Source organism: Porcisia hertigi, chromosome 8, assembly GCF_017918235.1.
Source record: "Porcisia hertigi strain C119 chromosome 8, whole genome shotgun sequence".
Taxonomy (NCBI): domain Eukaryota; phylum Euglenozoa; class Kinetoplastea; order Trypanosomatida; family Trypanosomatidae; genus Porcisia; species Porcisia hertigi.
In genome coordinates, this window is record NC_090567.1 from 178,316 (window position 1) to 197,188 (window position 18,873).

General features: G+C 57.4%; 1 protein-coding gene across 1 annotated transcript; it reads right to left on the bottom strand.

The window, feature by feature from the left end:
- Window positions 1–532: 532 nt before the first annotated feature.
- JKF63_07901 (uncharacterized protein) lies at window positions 533–8,287 on the bottom strand (the record flags this gene model as incomplete). Its single annotated transcript, XM_067903829.1, has 1 exon — window positions 533–8,287. The coding sequence occupies one exon, from the start codon at window positions 8,285–8,287 to the stop codon at window positions 533–535; it is 7,755 nt and encodes a 2,584-aa protein (XP_067759301.1).
- Window positions 8,288–18,873: the final 10,586 nt, after the last annotated feature.

Genomic DNA, 18,873 nt, shown 5'->3' on the forward strand with positions numbered 1-18,873 from the left:
ACATGTATGTGTGTGTGTGTGTATGTGTGTGTGTGTGTGTGTGTGCCCCCGCTACGGTCGAGTAACACGAAATCGATGCCTCTTCTGTCCATATCTTTTTTTTTTTGAGGGGAGGGGGGATTATGCTTGCGTGCTTATTTTATTCCCACACACACACACACATACACACAAGCCCCTTCTTCTGTGGGTGCCCAGATGGGATGTTTGCAAAGTGCAGCAGGCATCAAAAACACTTATTAACTCAGAGAAAAAAAAGGCTTTTCAGTCGCTGGCATCGTCGTCCCTCCATCCCTCCTCCGTATTCAGATGAAAGTGGGAGAGAGAGGAACGCCTGGTGAGAGACCCAAAACCAACAATGCAAGCCAATGAGAGAAAAAAATCACGAAAGGAACAGGGGGGGAGGGTGCAGGAGTACCCCCCCCCCTCAGCGGCCTCTGATCGCTCAAAACCGCCTCGCCCCCCCCCTCTCCCACCCTACCCCCCTTCCTGTCCCTCACCCTTTCCCTCCCACCCACCCACCCACCCCCTCGGCTCAGAAGAGGTTAGCGGACGTGAAAATTTGACGCAGTACTTGGGGCAGCGCATCAGTTCGCATACATTCGTACCCGTGCCCAGCCGGCAGCTGCTGCTGGAGGTCCGACGCCTGTGCACCAAGTGTAGCAATAAAAATGCAGAACATCTTCACCTCCGGCTTGCTCAGAATTATTTCTGTCAGCTCGCGTGGTGTGATGCCGTACCGGGGCAGGTTTGCGTCGCTGATCACAAAGACAAAGTAGGCATCGCCCCTCTCCTTCGTCACGATTTCAATGCTGCGCCGCATTGCCTCGACTGTGTTGTCGCCAGACCAGCAGTGCTGTGCGTAGGCCATCATCCTCTGGCAGATGATCATGCGCTCCTTCTGGTTTGCGGGTGGGACACCAAAGTTGACGAGAGGGATATGGTCGCTGTCACCGTTGTGACCCATCATGGCATAATCCAGCTTCGACTCGAAGCCGGCAAAGGCCTCCATGATCATGATAGTCGTCTCAAGCAACTTGGTCAAGCGCTGGTCCAGGCCGTTGAAGGAATACATGCTGGCACTCACGTCCAGCACAAAGACCAGCCGCTTCTTGTACCTCTGGTTAAACGGGTTCGTCTCCTTGGAGTCTACGCGGCGTTTGTAAACATTCTTTTCTCCAATGATGCCCTCCACTATTTTCTTGTCGTCCCAGACACCGTCAGTCTGCCCTGTCATCCATACCCGCTCACCCTCGGAAGCCTTCAGTCCCATCAGCAGCGTGCGCAGCTGAGCAACCGCTGGTCGCACACGTTCCTGCAGAACCTGATACTGCCTGTACTCCTCCTCGGTCATACCAATAGACTGCAGGCGCTCCTTCAGGGCCTCGCGACCCATCCGCCGCGCCTCCTCGAGAAGGTGCTTGGGGACCTTGCGCTTCTCCTCGGGCGACACGCGATACACATAATTGCCCTTGTCGAGGCGGTACGGCCCAACCAACCCCCCCAACCCCGCAGTGTCTGTGCCACCCGTGCCGCCGGCCCAGGTGTTGCCACCGTGGTGCTCCTTGTCGTCCACCTCGCCGTGCTTCAGAGTACCGGAGGGCTGCTTATGTGGCCTGCTGTACCTCATCTTGAAGTCCTTCACGTCCCCCTCCCCCTCCTCGACGGTGGCAGCGTCACCAACGGTTTCTGCGTTGCCGGTAAGCAGCGACGACCACTCTGAGTAGCGCTGCTGCACACGCTCGCTGTCCACATCAGCAACGGAAAGCTGCTGCGAGGTCGATTGCCACACGTAGATAGTGCCACTGCGGCTGTCCAGAGACCAGCGCTCTGACGCCAATCCCGATGCAGCAGAAGATGACGGCGACGACGACGACAACGACGCGGCGGCCGCCTGAATTTCGGAACGAGGGACGCCCGCAAATGTGCGCTGCGTGGCGTGCTGCGTGTCAATCGCAAAGACCGTCTGTCCGTCAGGGTGGATCTGGAGGAGTTGGTGGCGTGCGTCATCCATAAGGACGTGGGAGGCCGCCGATGGCACGGCGTTGGCAAGAGCGGAGCCAATATTGGCTTTGTAGTAGCGCAGCTGCAGCCCGCTCTCTGCAATACCTTCGACGCGAGCGTAAACGAGGTTGCGACCCGCTGGATCGTCCTTGTCGGCCTCGGACCCGGCAGTGGCGCCTAGTGGTGTGCCTGTCGAAGGCGACTCCGTTGCACCGACGACACGCCACACCGACCCCATCAAGTCTGCGGGAACGAGTACCCCATGTGACACGCTGCGCTCGTCACTCGCAGCCAAGTGAGAAGCGCTCTGATCATCAGCGGGAGCCATCGCAGGAGCCTCCACAAGATCCAGCCGCTGCGTCTCCGTGGGGAGCGGCAACATCGTTGCACAGACGCTTCCATCGACTGCCACTGACACCTTTACAACACCAGCGCTGCGATGCCACGCCCCAGGAGCACCACCACCATCACCAGCAGCAACAGCAGTGGCGGCAGCAGCAGTGGCGTCCATCTCTACCGTAGCCAACTGCCCGCCCACAAACCGCAGCGACGTCACCGGCTGTGGGAAGCGCACCTTCACCACGTGCCCTTGGAGAAGGAAAAAGCAGTCCTTTGTAGCTGCTGAGCCGTCGGTAAAGGAGATGACACCGTGGCGAGCACTTACATCGAGCACACGGACGCCTGGGTCTGAGGCTCTTGGAGTCGATGCAGCAGAGAGACACCAGTCCAGGTGGAGCGGCAGCACAGCAGGAAGAGTCGTCACCTTTTCTACCCTGTCTTTCGTGTTCGCTGCTGCCATCGCTTCTTGTGCGACACCCATGCGGGTCATGTACAGGTCCGAGGCCGCACTCGCCAGCACATCAATCAGGAGTGTGCGGCCTGTCTTGGTCGAGGACAGCAGCAGCATACTCTGCGGAGTGCGTTCCGAGGCGGTTGCGGCGCCGCTGTTCCTGCGCAGAAAGGATGCTCGCGCACCCACTGTATGTGACCAAGTTGCAAGTGACGGCGGCCACATACAGTGGCGCTGCGGCTGCCCCAGCGTGTCACCCACCCTGGCGCCACCAGTGCTCCAAGGAAGTGCTTGCGTAGACATGTTAAACCCCGTAAAAATGAAGAGCGACTTCGGGGAGTCAGCTGCGACTGCCAGCTCCGTTGCATAGTGCGCAGACACATCCGAAAACCGTACGTGGCCCACCGGCCAGAGCGTCGACAGCTGCTCCACCTTGTCGGCGATAGGGTAGTGTGCGTCTATCGAGGAAGGCGGCAGGCGCACGGTCGCGACTATCAGTCGCAGTGCTGCAGCTGTGGCTGCGGCTGTTGCGGTCGACGGGACACTCTTGCCGCCGCAGTCCTTCGAGGACGGGCGGCGAATCAGCAACACCGCGAGCAGCGGCAGTGTCGCAGGATCTGTCTCCATCTCGCACCCCACAACAGTCGTCACGGAGGTCATGTCAACAACCGTGTCAGTGGTGGAATCCACGAATGGCAGTGTGAGCTGGCTTGCCCACTCCGTAAATGCCTCTGCTGTGGATGATTCGGTACCGGCAGAAGACGACGACGCCACCGCCGCCGCCGAGGCAGGAAAAAACGACTCCGTTGGATACGTTGTGTGCCACTGCGCTGCAGCCGTGTCGCTCGCGTGGGCACTCTCTGTTCGCTGCGCTGCTTGGTCCTCCTCGGCCTCGAGAATGCGCTCAAGGAAGCGGCGTCCACTGACCATCACCACCTCTGCTGAGAGGGAAACGAGGGCGGAAAAATTTTTAGCCTCTGCCGCCGTCGCTGTGGGGGTCTTCGTTGTCATGGGCAGCGTCACTAAATGCGGTACGGGGAGCAGCGGTGTCGGCAGCCCTGCCTTGAAGGGCTTGAGTAGCTGCAGGCCACCCTGCTGAACCATCGGTTGGAGGTAGTTGGCGAGCACCTGACGCACGATGCGTAGCGTGTTCTCGTCACGCGCGTCGAAGTTGAAGACGTTGTTCAGGGCCCCGTAAACGCCGTCTTGCGGATAACGGGACATGTGCCTCACCACGGCGATGAGTTCACGGAGCGAGAACGGGTACGTCAGGTTACCTTGCGTAAAGGCGTTCTGCAGCTCGCGGAAGACCAGAACGAGGCGCTTTAGGAACGGCTGCGGCAGGGCTGGCGCGTAGGCAGTCAAGACACTGAGCTGCGATTCCGTGTCCGGGTTGCTCATCACGTACGCAGCGAAGAGGTCACCACACTCGCGGAAAAAATCGTTGCCGTGAAAGGGAAAACCGGGCGGATTAGCCAAGACGATAATGCGAAAGTCCGGGTGGATTACGATGCGCTGTGTCGACCCCACCGTAGCGGCGGTTTTTGAGGCGGGCGGTTCCATCGTGGGGTCGCAAATCTGCCGTCCGTCACCGAGCCGCATTTCGCGGTCCTCAATCAGGCCCTTCAAAACCTGAACCACCTCAACCGGGGCCTTGTCGATCTCATCCACCACGAGACAGTGACCTTGCTGGACCGCTTTCACGAGCGGCGAGTCCTCCCAGACGACCTTGCCGCCTTCTACCGTAGGGTTGATTGTCAAGCTACCCACGGTCGTGTCACGGTGCAGCTGGATGTAGTGCCGTGGGATGCCGAGACGGGAGAGGAATACATCCACCACCTTGTTCTTACCCACGCCTTGGTTGCCGATAAGAAGAATGTTGCTGCCCATCGCATATTGCTTTGCCAACCAAGCCAAGATCGACTCGTGCACGTGATTCGCATGGAACCCAGTGACGAACGGAACTAGGGCTGACTCCGCCTGCGTGTATGTACGACAAAGCTCCAGCACAGGCTCGCCGTTCACGCTCCAGAGGCGACTGGCGCTCGTGGACGTTGCACTACCGGCGCGCACGGCGTCGTTCGCGGCCAAAAGGAGAGCCTCACGCTCCGCTGTCGCTGCTGTGGACGCCCTGTCACGGCATTGCCTCGCTGTACGGACGCTTTGTTGCGCCAACCCGCAGACCTCCAGCGCGTGCTGCACTTTGGTCGCAGCGACACCAGTCATCATCGGCAGCAGCAGCGTGTTGCGCACACTCTCCTCGATGCGCGATGGGTAGCGCACGGCGAAGCGGACGAGCTGGCGCAGCTGCCGGAGGCTCAGCTGCGGCATCTTACCATCTGTAGAGTGCAGCTCCTCCAGCTCACTGCTCAACTGAATAAGCTGCTCCACAACAGCCTCAATGCGCTTCTGCGTCGCGGCTGGTGCCTCTTGCTTCCACCAGGCCTCGGACTGCACCAAGCGTGCCTCTGCCTGCGCTACTTCCCGAAGAACCGGCTTTAGCGCACCTTCATTAGCGTCTGGCATTGCCACCATGCGGAACAGCGTTGTGAGGTCTTCTGTTATGAAGAAGTTCCGCCCTCCTCGGCTGCCCGACGCGCCGCCAGCGCTGATCGGTGACGGTGGACGAGCCGTCGCCACCACTCGAAAACACGGGTGCACTGCGAAGATTTTCCGCGCCCGCATATCTGCATCCGTTGGCTTCCAAACCACTCCGTTAGTCGGGTCACGCTCCGCGAGCTGCTCCTTCAGCAAGATATACTCATTCGGTGGCTTCAAGATTGTGCCGTCGGCCAGCACGGCGCTCTGGTCCACGAGGATCTGCTGTAAGGAGGACAGCATCCCACTCGGCAGCTTCTCCATGCCATCCAGTACAACCAGCTCGCCGTGGATGGCGGCGTGTAGCAGCGGGGAGTCCCGCCACGTTGTGTTGCCCGTCTTGGGATCGGTCATGCGCTGCTGGAAGAGGTCCTTGTGCGTCATGTCCGCGTACAGGTGCATCGTCGAGGCAAACGGGTATCCCAGCAGCCGCCCAAACGCGCGCGCCATCGCTGTCTTGCCGCAGCCGGTGGGGCCGAGGAGGCAAATGTGTTGTCGGCTGGCGTGCACCTGGAGCATTGTCTGCAGGACGTGGTAGTGCGCAGAGGTGAAGACCGTGGATGGCGCAGCAGTGGTGCTGAGGTACTCCGCGACCTCCCACCCAACTTTGCCGCTCGCACTTACGGACTCGCTTAAGGAGAGCGCCTGGGCCCCCATGAAAACCCTCAGAAGATACGTTCCCGACTGGCCAGGATGCTCAGCATCGTGCGCAGCAGTCGCCACCACCGCCTCTGCCACGACGACTGGAACGCCGGAGAACACCGCAGTGGACGTGACGTTGCGGTACTGAAGAATATAGTTGCAGGTCTGCTGCACCGAGGGTGGGACGCTAGCGACTGTCGCGGCAGCCGAGACGAGCTGGCCGGAACGGACGTAGGCGCGCGCCGCCGCTGAGCCGCGAGGCTCGTCATTCGCTGACCCCACGCCTTGCCCCCGCGCAGCGGAGAGCAGCCTTTGACTCATGCGCAGCTTCTTGGCTGGTGGCTCGCGTACCAGGTGGCCACGTGGAGTCCTTTGCCCACTGCTCTCACCGCTAGAATAGCGAGAATGTGCGCCGCTACTGGCAAACTCGGCGCTGAGGAGCAAAGGTGGGTACACATGACAACGCTGTAGCACCTCTGCGTACTGCGCCAGTCGGCAGCGGTACTCCTCGATGCTCGCGTACCCCGTTGCCGCGCCGCCCGCACCGCTGCGGACAAGTTGCCGGGCGTAGTACGGCCAGGGGAAGCCGCGCATGACGGCCTCGCCCACTGGCATATCAGGAAAATTGGCGAGCTCCTGTTCAATGGTGGCGAGTGCCCAGTTGCCAAACGTCTGCAGAGGGCTGCTTGCCGACGAGAAACCGCTGGCGCCGACGCTGTCTGCGTCCTCCTCGCCAGCGCCGTCCCTGGAGAACTGCTCTACCACATCATCGCTGTAGTGCATGGAAGGGTCCGTAACCCTACCACCGCGCGCTGGCGCCGCTGGGGCAGCCCTCCTCTTGCTCGGCTTGCTCAGCTGAAAATCGCGTGTGGAGTCGTTGATGGCGGTGATGGCCGCGCGCAGCTGCACCACCTGTTGAACGCGCGCCGACTGCTGCTCCCGAAGCTCTGCAACCTGCTTCGTCCGCTTGCCATTGTTGCTGCTCTGGTCACCCGTGCTTGTCACCAAAGTGCCCACCACGGACAACGACTGACGGATCACCGGCATGGGCGTGCGGACGTACAGGCACTGGAAGCGGGAGCGCAGCGGGGGATCAAGTGGGTTGCCCTCATAGGGCGGCACCGGCACCGTTATGCCAATCACACGGAACTTCTCCGAGACGCGCACCAAGCCCATTTGAGCCAGCTCATGTTTGGCTTCAGCGATCAGCTCCGCGCGCGGCACACCATCGCGTGTGCTCTGCTCTTGATGCCCCCGCTGTTGAAGTTTGGAATCATATAGTTTCTGCAGCAGTGAGTCGTAGCGTGCCGGGTGAATAAGGACCGATCCGTTGTCGAGGTGCATCTCTCGGTTTTCGAGGAGATTGTTTATGACGGGCAGGACATTGCGCTCCACACGCGCCAGACCCTCTAGCACCAACAGCTGGCCCTCCACGGCAGCTGAGACAGCGCTTTGGTCATCGTAGATGAGGCTGCCATTCCGTATCTCTCGACGCTGCTTCAAGTCGCTCTCTGTGATGTCGCTGTTTAGGTACACAACTCGGATCTCACGGCGGGTGAGGTGGCTGTAAAGCATCACCAGCCAACGCATTGCAGGGCCAGGGTCACCAATGAGACACATGTCCTGACCCAGGTGCTCCTTCTGCGCGATCCAGCGAAGGTAGCGCCGCGTGAGGGGGTCCTGCACGGAGAAGAACGTGTTGTCCTCCGCCAGTGAAGCATCGCTCAAGGACGGTAAGCTGCCGACGGGGTCCATAGCTCCTGTCTGAGAGTCGGCAGACGCAGCTGGTAGAAGATATGGTGCGGTGTGGTCAACGCCAGGGGAGGCCCATACCACCCGCTCGGGGTGCACCGCGTAGTCCGGTACTGAGATCACCACATCGCCGATGGTCAGTTGTGTGCTGCAGGGCACCTCCACGCCATCCCGTGACATGGCTGGAGTACCAGAGCGCCGTTCACCTTCAGATGGGGTCCAAGGTGCACCGCCGCTGCCGCTCGGACTGCACAGTGACTGCGAAGTCGTCAGTAAAGAAGATCGATAATGCTGCCGTGCGCACGCAAGAGTATCGCCGCTGCGGAAAGACACAACGATAGGCTCTCGTGCAGCAAACCTGATGAGCGAGGAAGATGCCAAGGCGGTGACTGTGGTGGTGTGAAGAATCAAACTAGAATAAGGGTCGTGGTAGTAGTGAAAGGGGGTCCATAGAGGGTAATGAAGCTCACGACAGGGGACCTCGACAATACGGCGGCGCAACATTTGCGGGGAGGGGGGAGAGGGGGAGGGGGAGGGGGAGAGAGAGGGGGAGAGAGAGAGGGGGGGGGGAGGGAAGTAAGGGACAGAATGAAATAGGGAGGGGGGAGCGAGTGGAAGGCCCCCGCCACAAATGGACTAGTCGCACTACGATGGGTCTCTTGTTTCTACTCGGTCCTGCTTTGTGGGGTGACCGTCGATGTAGATTTGTGTGTGCGTGTAAGTAGTGGTGGTAGATGAGGGATGGCGACATGACAGTAAAACAGCGAAAAAGAAGAAGAGGGTTTGGAGAGAAAACGGGATGGGAGACACCCCAGAAGGGAGAGGGGGGTAGGTGAAAAAACACAATCGTTTGGGGGGGCAAACAGGAAATAGGAAGCAGGAAGGAGGGACAGAGAAGGGAACGTCGCACACCCACAACCCTCCGACATTGGTGTCTTGTCATTCGCGTCAACCAGAAGCCTCCGTTGCTGAAGCTGCTTGGACATTGCACCCGCCCCTTCACCATCAGCGAGGTGAACGATCGCCCACCTTCCCCTCACCCCGCACCACCGCACCACCGCACCACCGCCACCAACCACAAAAAAAAAGGCGCAAGAAAGGAGCCGATGACCCTTCACCAACAAATATCTCTTTTTATTTTTGGCACGTCAACACAAGACATGAGATGAGAACGAGGGAGAGAAGCCACATTGAGGGCTGCCAGCGTGCGCTCCAAAGACATCACCCCCTCGGGGCTCCGTTCCTCTTGGCGGAAGCGTCAACCCAAGTAAATCTCCGAGTCTTTCAACTGCACCACCACCACCACCACCACCACCAGCCCCTCTCCCCCATCCCGGGGGAGATACGGGGGGGGGGGGGGAAGGCTGTTTACTGGTGATGCCTCTACTACGGTACACTTCCTCCTGCCTCCAACTAATCATGACACACCTTCTCCGCACGTGACAGTCCTGCACGTGCGTGAGGGAGGGAGGGAGGGAGGGAGGGGGAAGGGATGGGGAAGGACTATAAGATTGCATTGGGGCATCGACTGAATAAGGTAAAATAAATAAATAAACCCTGAAGATGTGCCGCATCACTTCGCTCCCTGCTGTCGTGGTTTGTTGTTGCATCGGGGACTCCTCTTTCCTCATCGCTCACCTCACCCCAGCCCTGCCAGCCCCACACTGCCTTTCTTTCCTCGCCAATCCACAGAGTAAGCACGACGAGCTATCACGCAAGGCTGCCATTAAGACACAAAAATATAAATGCGTGAACATATATGTGTGTGTGTCAAAGAGAAAGAGCCCAGCTCTACAACAACTGGGAAGGCTGTGTGGGGTGGGTGGGTGGGTGGGTGGGTGGGCATGCACAAAACCTGAAAAGGGGGCGAGACAAAAAAAAGGAAAGAAAAAAGAGACGCGGAAAGGCGAAAAGTGGGGCGGGGAAAGAGGCAACAATGAGTTGCCCTCCCTTTCATCCCAGAAGATAACAGAAAAAAAAAACCTATACAGAGAGACTTGGTGAATCGTGACGAGCCGCCGCCAGCAAACCAGCAGGGAGACCGAGAAAAAAGAGAGGCTCACATATGATATACTCACCTCTCTTCGCACAAACACACACACACACACACACAGTCACATACACAACTAAACACATCCGTGGGAGTTCGAAGCATGAAAAACCAAAACAGAAATACATTTGTACCCCACACACACACACACATACAAGTGCAAATAGATATATATACACACGCGCACGTAACACCTAGCCTTGCTGAAGCCTCCCCACGCACGCATACAAGAACAGCTGGTGTGGAGAGAACGTGGCGAGAAAAATAAGGAAGGTGAGGAGTGGAGAATAGGGGAGTGGCTGTGTGTGTCTGTGTGTGTGTGTGTGTGTATGGGAGGGGGGGAGGGGGGCGTACTGAGAGGCGAAAAGGGTGAGGCGGAAAAGGCTTGTGAAACACACAAAACAATTCCACAAAACAAAAAAAAAGCTGCAAAGCAAACGGTGGTGTCAAAACCTTCGTCTCCCCTCTTTGGTGGGTGCGCTTGCCTGCACCCTTGCGTGGCGCACAAGTGCGCGCCCCCTCCGCCTCAGGTGAGGTCAAGAGGGAGATCATCGGGGAGAGGAGGAAGGGGGAGGGGGGAACAGCAATGTTCGGCACGGCGAATAGCCGGTGGTGCCATCGCTCTGCTTCACCGTGCACATGCCCCGTCGATCTCCTCCCTCAGCACGCCCTGTGGCCTCAAACCTCCTCCTCCCCTCTCTCCTCCTCCTCCTCCGCCGAGGTCTACCTCCTCTTCCTGGGGATCACATCATCTGTTTACGTGGAGCAACCGCCGCAAGCATGCTTCGAGCAGGGTCTATTCACACACGGGCCTACGCATCCACCACAGAAACACACACACACACACACACAATCCCATACATGCTCCTACCTTAAACACGCCTGCACACGTCCGTTTGCGAGCCTGACAACGAAATCATGCACTTATCCTCAGGGATCACCGTGTACTTTGCAGTACCGCTGCAATCCTTGCTCGAGAACGTGCGCATGACCACCACGTCTACACCGCACCCCAGTATAACGGAGCCGCCCTCTGCGGACGCGTGGCACTCATTCGTAGCGATCTGCTGTTTCTTGCACCCATTTTGGCAGAAATAATCCGTGCATTTTGTCTCCTCCACCACCAAAGCGCCGGGGGCAGGGGTGCTGCCGCTGGACACCACCGCGGACACGGGGTATTCCTGGACCAGGCACTCGTTCGTCCCCTTGCGCACACGCACAAACCCGTCCTCGCCCCAGTTCGTGCCCCACGAGTTCTTGATCACCCAGTAGGGAACATCGTTTGTCGTGTTGTACCCAACGAGCAAGACACCGTGGTTCAGCTGCTGGCCGTTGCACGTGGTCAAGATGCCGCTCTTATACGACATGAAGGCAGTAGCGTCGACTGCAATCGCGATAGGGCCGTTCTCCGCAAGCCACGCAGCCATCTCATCCTCGTCGCTTTGGATCGTCACGTGGCCGTCGATGGCCGCCCCAACAACAAGGTCATTGCTATCTCGGCACTCGGGAACACTGCCATCACCGGACACGTAGGCGTAACTCTCCTCCGTATACACGCTCCCGTTTACGTTGCTCACCAGCCACTCAAGCGCCTGCAGCATCAGCCCGCCGTTGCACCCCGAGTCCACACCATCGCAGCTCACCAGCTGCTGCTCTGACAAGCGCACCAGTGGGTTACCAGCAAGGTGCCACTGCGACTCGATGTTCCCGATCGTCGAGAACGCCCAGCACGACCCGCACGACCCCTGATCCTTCACAGGCGACACGGCGCCCTCCGCGCGCCAGTCCTTTGCCGCAGGCGCCTTCGACCGGTTCGCTCGAACCCTGCGATAGTTCTGCCCTGCCAACTCCTTTGCCTTGGTGTAGTGCGCAGTGCCGGCCAAGTAGCGCGCAGCGAACTCCGCCTCCGACAGATCGAAGAACTTCGTGACCCCGAAGCGTGCGTGTGGGTTGTTCGCCTGGTGCTTGAGCATCAACTCCATGTTGCGCTCGAAATTCCTCAGCCGCTGTTGCTCCTCGCCCAGAGTCTCGTACGTGCGCCGGTACTTCTGCTTGAAATCCTCGAAAAGCGCAGTGGTCGACATGCCCACGTGCATCGCATGCGCAGGTGTGTAGGCAGCCGCCAGCAGCACGCACGCAACCGCAGCGACGCAAAGAAACGCCCTCAACATCGCCATCGCGGAGAAGAGCAAGGGGAAAAAACGAGGAGGGGAGAAGTGGAGAGAGACAAACAAAAAAAAAACACAAAAGGGGATCTGGGCCAGTCGATCACTGTGCGAGGTCGGAGGGGGGAGAGAGGAGCGAGGAGACAGAAATAGTGGAAGAGAAGGGCGGGGCAGAACACCATCACATAAAACGCCGGCGTGCACGACCTCACACAGCAGGGCCGCATCAAGCACATCGCGTGTACAGAGGAGCGAGACAGACAAAGGCCCCCGGCAAGGTGAGTCACACAAGCCCTCTCCCCTGTGCACACTCTGTGCGGTGATCTCCAGCAAGAAGTACCCCCATGATCGTGAAGTCCCATCACTGGGGTAGAGTACAGGTCAAATTTGTTTTCTCCCTGCACATCACCTTTCGTTTGACTTGCCGCTCTCCGCGAACGCCGGCCATTACACAGAAAAAAACAAGCGCACATTGAAGGCAGGCGCAGACATTCACATCATCGTTTTTCATGTGCTATAACAATATATATATGTACAGATTATATTACATATATATATATATATGTATATATGTATATATATATATATTACAGATACATATCCCCCCCTGTTAACGTTTGAGGGAATTATTTGCTGCGATGGTTGTGAAACAAATTTTTTAATATCTTTGTGTGCTGTTGTGAATGCACATTTGTTTTTCTTCGTTACTTTTTCCCCTTTTCTTCATTTTTTTCTTTTTGGAGAGGTCTGCGTATTCCACGATTTCTTTGCTTTGCTTTTGTTTTCGCTCGTGCACACACAAAAAACAGGCAAAAGCGCGCACCAGCACCACTCCAACAAAAAGAAAAAAAAAGCGAAGTGGAACTCACTGTGGTCAAAAGAAAAAATTTGAATGAATGTTGTCAAGGCAGCAAATGGAGGAAGGGAGGAGGGGATCAGAGGGGGGTGAAAGGCACCAGACACGTCGAACAATCATGCGCACTGGCACCAGGGTGCAGTGTGCTAGCTGTGTGTACGTGCAAACCTTGGGGAAAAAAAATAACATCGGAGCACTCACGCAAACCACCATGGTGAAATAAGCTCCGACGCCAACGCTGTCCAGGGAAACGTGGGGCAGCTGAACAGAGAGAAGAAAAAACGGCATAAAAACAAAAGAAAGACCGCCCCATACCCGGGAAAAAAAAAATCCAAGCTGCAAAGGATAAAACCTCAAAAAGCGAGCACATCAACCACAATATATATACACGGAATTATTTTTCCTCACCACATCCCACACTCCCCACCACCACCACCACCAGCCCCCGGGAAAGGAGCGGCGAGAAAAATAAGGAAGGTGAGGAGTGGAGAATAGGGGAGTGGCTGTGTGTGTCTGTGTGTGTGTGTGTGTATGGGAGGGGGGGAGGGGGGCGTACTGAGAGGCGAAAAGGGTGAGGCGGAAAAGGCTGGTGAAACACACAAAACAATTCCACAAAACAAAAAAAAAGCTGCAAAGCAAACGGTGGTGTCAAAACCTTCGTCTCCCCTCTTTGGTGGGTGCGCTTGCCTGCACCCTTGCGTGGCGCACAAGTGCGCGCCCCCTCCGCCTCAGGTGAGGTCAAGAGGGAGATCATCGGGGAGAGGAGGAAGGGGGAGGGGGGAACAGCAATGTTCGGCACGGCAAATAGCCGGTGGTGCCATCGCTCTGCTTCACCGTGCACATGCCCCGTCGATCTCCTCCCTCAGCACGCCCTGTGGCCTCAAACCTCCTCCTCCCCTCTCTCCTCCTCCTCCTCCGCCGAGGTCTACCTCCTCTTCCTGGGGATCACATCATCTGTTTACGTGGAGCAACCGCCGCAAGCATGCTTCGAGCAGGGTCTATTCACACACGGGCCTACGCATCCACCACAGAAACACACACACACACACACAATCCCATACATGCTCCTACCTTAAACACGCCTGCACACGTCCGTTTGCGAGCCTGACAACGAAATCATGCACTTATCCTCAGGGATCACCGTGTACTTTGCAGTACCGCTGCAATCCTTGCTCGAGAACGTGCGCATGACCACCACGTCTACACCGCACCCCAGTATGACGGAGCCGCCCTCTGCGGACGCGTGGCACTCATTCGTAGCGATCTGCTGTTTCTTGCACCCCTTTTGGCAGAAATAATCCGTGCATTTTGTCTCCTCCACCACCAAAGCGCCGGGGGCAGGGGTGCTGCCGCTGGACACCACCGCGGACACGGGGTATTCCTGGACCAGGCACTCGTTCGTCCCCTTGCGCACACGCACAAACCCGTCCTCGCCCCAGTCCGTGCCCCACGAGTTCTTGATCACCCAGTAGGGAACATCGTTAGTCGTGTTGTACCCAACGAGCAAGACACCGTGGTTCAGCTGCTCACCGTCGCACGTGGTCAAGATGCCGCTCTGGTACGACATGAAGGCAGTAGCGTCGACTGCAATCGCGATAGGGCCGTTCTCCGCAAGCCACGCAGCCATCTCATCCTCGTCGCTTTGGATCGTCACGTGGCCGTCGATGGCCGCCCCAACAACAAGGTCATTGCTATCTCGGCACTCGGGAACACTGCCATCACCGGACACGTAGGCGTAACTCTCCTCCGTATACACGCTCCCGTTTACGTTGCGCACCAGCCACTCAAGCGCCTGCAGCATCAGCCCGCCGTCGCACCCCGAGTCCAAACCATCGCAGCTCACCAGCTGCTGCTCTGACAAGCGCACCAGTGGGTTACCAGCAAGGTGCCACTGCGACTCGATGTTGCCGATCGTCGAGAACGCCCAGCACGACCCGCACGACCCCTGATCCTTCACAGGCGACACGGCGCCCTCCGCGCGCCAGTCCTTTGCCGCAGGCGCCTTCGACCGGTTCGCTCGAACCCTGCGATAGTTCTGCCCGGCCAACTCCTTTGCCTTGGTGTAGTGCGCAGTGCCGGCCAAGTAGCGCGCAGCGAACTCCGCCTCCGACATATCGAAGAACTTCGTGACCCCGAAGCGTGCGTGTGGGTTGTTCGCCTGGTGCTTGAGCATCAACTCCATGTTGCGCTCGAAATTCCTCAGCCGCTGTTGCTCCTCGCCCAGCGTCTCGTACGTGCGCCGGTACTTCTGCTTGAAATCCCCGAAAAGCGCAGTGGTCGACATGCCCACGTGCATCGCATGCGCAGGTGTGTAGGCAGCCGCCAGCAGCACGCACGCAACCGCAGCGACGCAAAGAAACGCCCTCAACATCGCCATCGCGGAGAAGGGCAAGGGGAAAAAACGAGGAGGGGAGAAGTGGAGAGAGACAAACAAAAAAAAAAAGGGGATCTGGGCCAGTCGATCACTGTGCGAGGTCGGAGGGGGAGAGAGGAGCGAGGAGACAGAAATAGTGGAAGAGAAGGGCGGGGCAGAACACCATCACATAAAACGCCGGCGTGCACGACCTCACACAGCAGGGCCGCATCAAGCACATCGCGTGTACAGAGGAGCGAGACAGACAAAGGCCCCGGCAAGGTGAGTCACACAAGCCCTCTCCCCTGTGCACACTCTGTGCGGTGATCTCCAGCAAGAAGTACCCCCATGATCGTGAAGTCCCATCACTGGGGTAGAGCACAGGTCAAATTTGTTTTCTCCCTGCACATCACCTTTCGTTTGACTTGCCGCTCTCCGCGAACGCCGGCCATTACACAGAAAAAAACAAGCGCACATTGAAGGCAGGCGCAGACATTCACATCATCGTTTTTCATGTGCTATAACAATATATATATGTACAGATTATATTACATATATATATATGTATATATGTATATATGTATATATATATATATTACAGATACATATCCCCCCCCTGTTAACGTTTGAGGGAATTATTTGCTGCGATGGTTGTGAAACAAATTTTTTAATATCTTTGTGTGCTGTTGTGAATGCACATTTGTTTTTCTTCGTTACTTTTTCCCCTTTTCTTCATTTTTTTCTTTTTGGAGAGGTCTGCGTATTCCACGATTTCTTTGCTTTGCTTTTGATTTCGCTCGTGCACACACAAAAAAAAAACAGGCAAAAGCGCGCACCAGCACCACTCCAACAAAAAGAAAAAAAAAGCGAAGTGGAACTCACTGTGGTCAAAAGAAAATATTTGAATGATTGTTGTCAAGGCAGCAAATGGAGGAAGGGAGGAGGGGATCAGAGGGGGGTGAAAGGCACCAGACACGTCGAACAATCATGCGCACTGGCACCAGGGTGCAGTGTGCTAGCTGTGTGTACGTGCAAACCTTGGGGAAAAAAAATAACATCGGAGCACTCACGCAAACCACCATGGTGAAATAAGCTCCGACGCCAACGCTGTCCAGGGAAACGTGGGGCAGCTGAACAAAGAGAAGAAAAAACGGCATAAAAACAAAAGACAGACCGCCCCATACCCGGGAAAAAAAAAATCCAAGCTGCAAAGGATAAAACCTCAAAAAGCGAGCACATCAACCACAATATATATACACGGAATTATTTTTCCTCACCACATCCCACACTCCCCACCACCACCACCACCAGCCCCCGGGAAAGGAGCGGCGAGAAAAATAAGGAAGGTGAGGAGTGGAGAATAGGGGAGTGGCTGTGTGTGTCTGTGTGTGTGTGTGTGTGTGTGTATGGGAGGGGGGGAGGGGGGCGTACTGAGAGGCGAAAAGGGTGAGGCGGAAAAGGCTTGTGAAACACACAAAACAATTCCACAAAACAAAAAAAAAGCTGCAAAGCAAACGGTGGTGTCAAAACCTTCGTCTCCCCTCTTTGGTGGGTGCGCTTGCCTGCACCCTTGCGTGGCGCACAAGTGCGCGCCCCCTCCGCCTCAGGTGAGGTCAAGAGGGAGATCATCGGGGAGAGGAGGAAGGGGGAGGGGGGAACAGCAATGTTCGGCACGGCAAATAGCCGGTGGTGCCATCGCTCTGCTTCACCGTGCACATGCCCCGTCGATCTCCTCCCTCAGCACGCCCTGTGGCCTCAAACCTCCTCCTCCCCTCTCTCCTCCTCCTCCTCCGCCGAGGTCTACCTCCTCTTCCTGGGGGATCACATCATCTGTTTACGTGGAGCAACCGCCGCAAGCATGCTTCGAGCAGGGTCTATTCACACACGGGCCTACGCATCCACCACAGAAACACACACACACACACAATCCCATACATGCTCCTACCTTAAACACGCCTGCACACGTCCGTTTGCGAGCCTGACAACGAAATCATGCACTTATCCTCAGGGATCACCGTGTACTTTGCAGTACCGCTGCAATCCTTGCTCGAGAACGTGCGCATGACCACCACGTCTACACCGCACCCCAGTATGACGGAGCCGCCCTCTGCGGACGCGTGGCACTCATTCGTAGCGATCTGCTGTTTCTTGCACCCCTTTTGGCAGAAATAATCCGTGCATTTTGTCTCCTCCACCACCAAAGCGCCGGGGGCAGGGGTGCTGCCGCTGGACACCACCGCGGACACGGGGTATTCCTGGACCAGGCACTCGTTCGTCCCCTTGCGCACACGCACAAACCCGTCCTCGCCCCAGTCCGTGCCCCACGAGTTCTTGATCACCCAGTAGGGAACATCGTTAGTCGTGTTGTACCCAACGAGCAAGACACCGTGGTTCAGCTGCTCACCGTCGCACGTGGTCAAGATGCCGCTCTGGTACGACATGAAGGCAGTAGCGTCGACTGCAATCGCGATAGGGCCGTTCTCCGCAAGCCACGCAGCCATCTCATCCTCGTCGCTTTGGATCGTCACGTGGCCGTCGATGGCCGCCCCAACAACAAGGTCATTGCTATCTCGGCACTCGGGAACACTGCCATCACCGGACACGTAGGCGTAACTCTCCTCCGTATACACGCTCCCGTTTACGTTGCGCACCAGCCACTCAAGCGCCTGCAGCATCAGCCCGCCGTCGCACCCCGAGTCCAAACCATCGCAGCTCACCAGCTGCTGCTCTGACAAGCGCACCAGTGGGTTACCAGCAAGGTGCCACTGCGACTCGATGTTGCCGATCGTCGAGAACGCCCAGCACGACCCGCACGACCCCTGATCCTTCACAGGCGACACGGCGCCCTCCGCGCGCCAGTCCTTTGCCGCAGGCGCCTTCGACCGGTTCGCTCGAACCCTGCGATAGTTCTGCCCGGCCAACTCCTTTGCCTTGGTGTAGTGCGCAGTGCCGGCCAAGTAGCGCGCAGCGAACTCCGCCTCCGACAGATCGAAGAACTTCGTGACCCCGAAGCGTGCGTGTGGGTTGTTCGCCTGGTGCTTGAGCATCAACTCCATGTTGCGCTCGAAATTCCTCAGCCGCTGTTGCTCCTCGCCCAGCGTCTCGTACGTGCGCCGGTACTTCTGCTTGAAATCCCCGAAAAGCGCAGTGGTCGACATGCCCACGTGCATCGCATGCGCAGGTGTGTAGGCAGCCGCCAGCAGCACGCACGCAACCGCAGCGACGCAAAGAAACGCCCTCAACATCGCCATCGCGGAGAAGGGCAAGGGGAAAAAACGAGGAGGGGAGAAGTGGAGAGAGACAAACAAAAAAAAAACACAAAAGGGGATCTGGGCCAGTCGATCACTATGCGAAGTCGGAGGGGGGAGAGAGGAGCGAGGAGACAGAAATAGTGGAAGAGAAGGGCGGGGCAGAACACCATCACATAAAACGCCGGCGTGCACGACCTCACACAGCAGGGCCGCATCAAGCACATCGCGTGTACAGAGGAGCGAGACAGACAAAGGCCCCCGGCAAGGTGAGTCACACAAGCCCTCTCCCCTGTGCACACTCTGTGCGGTGATCTCCAGCAAGAAGTACCCCCATGATCGTGAAGTCCCATCACTGGGGTAGAGCACAGGTCAAATTTGTTTTCTCCCTGCACATCACATTTCGTTTGACTTGCCG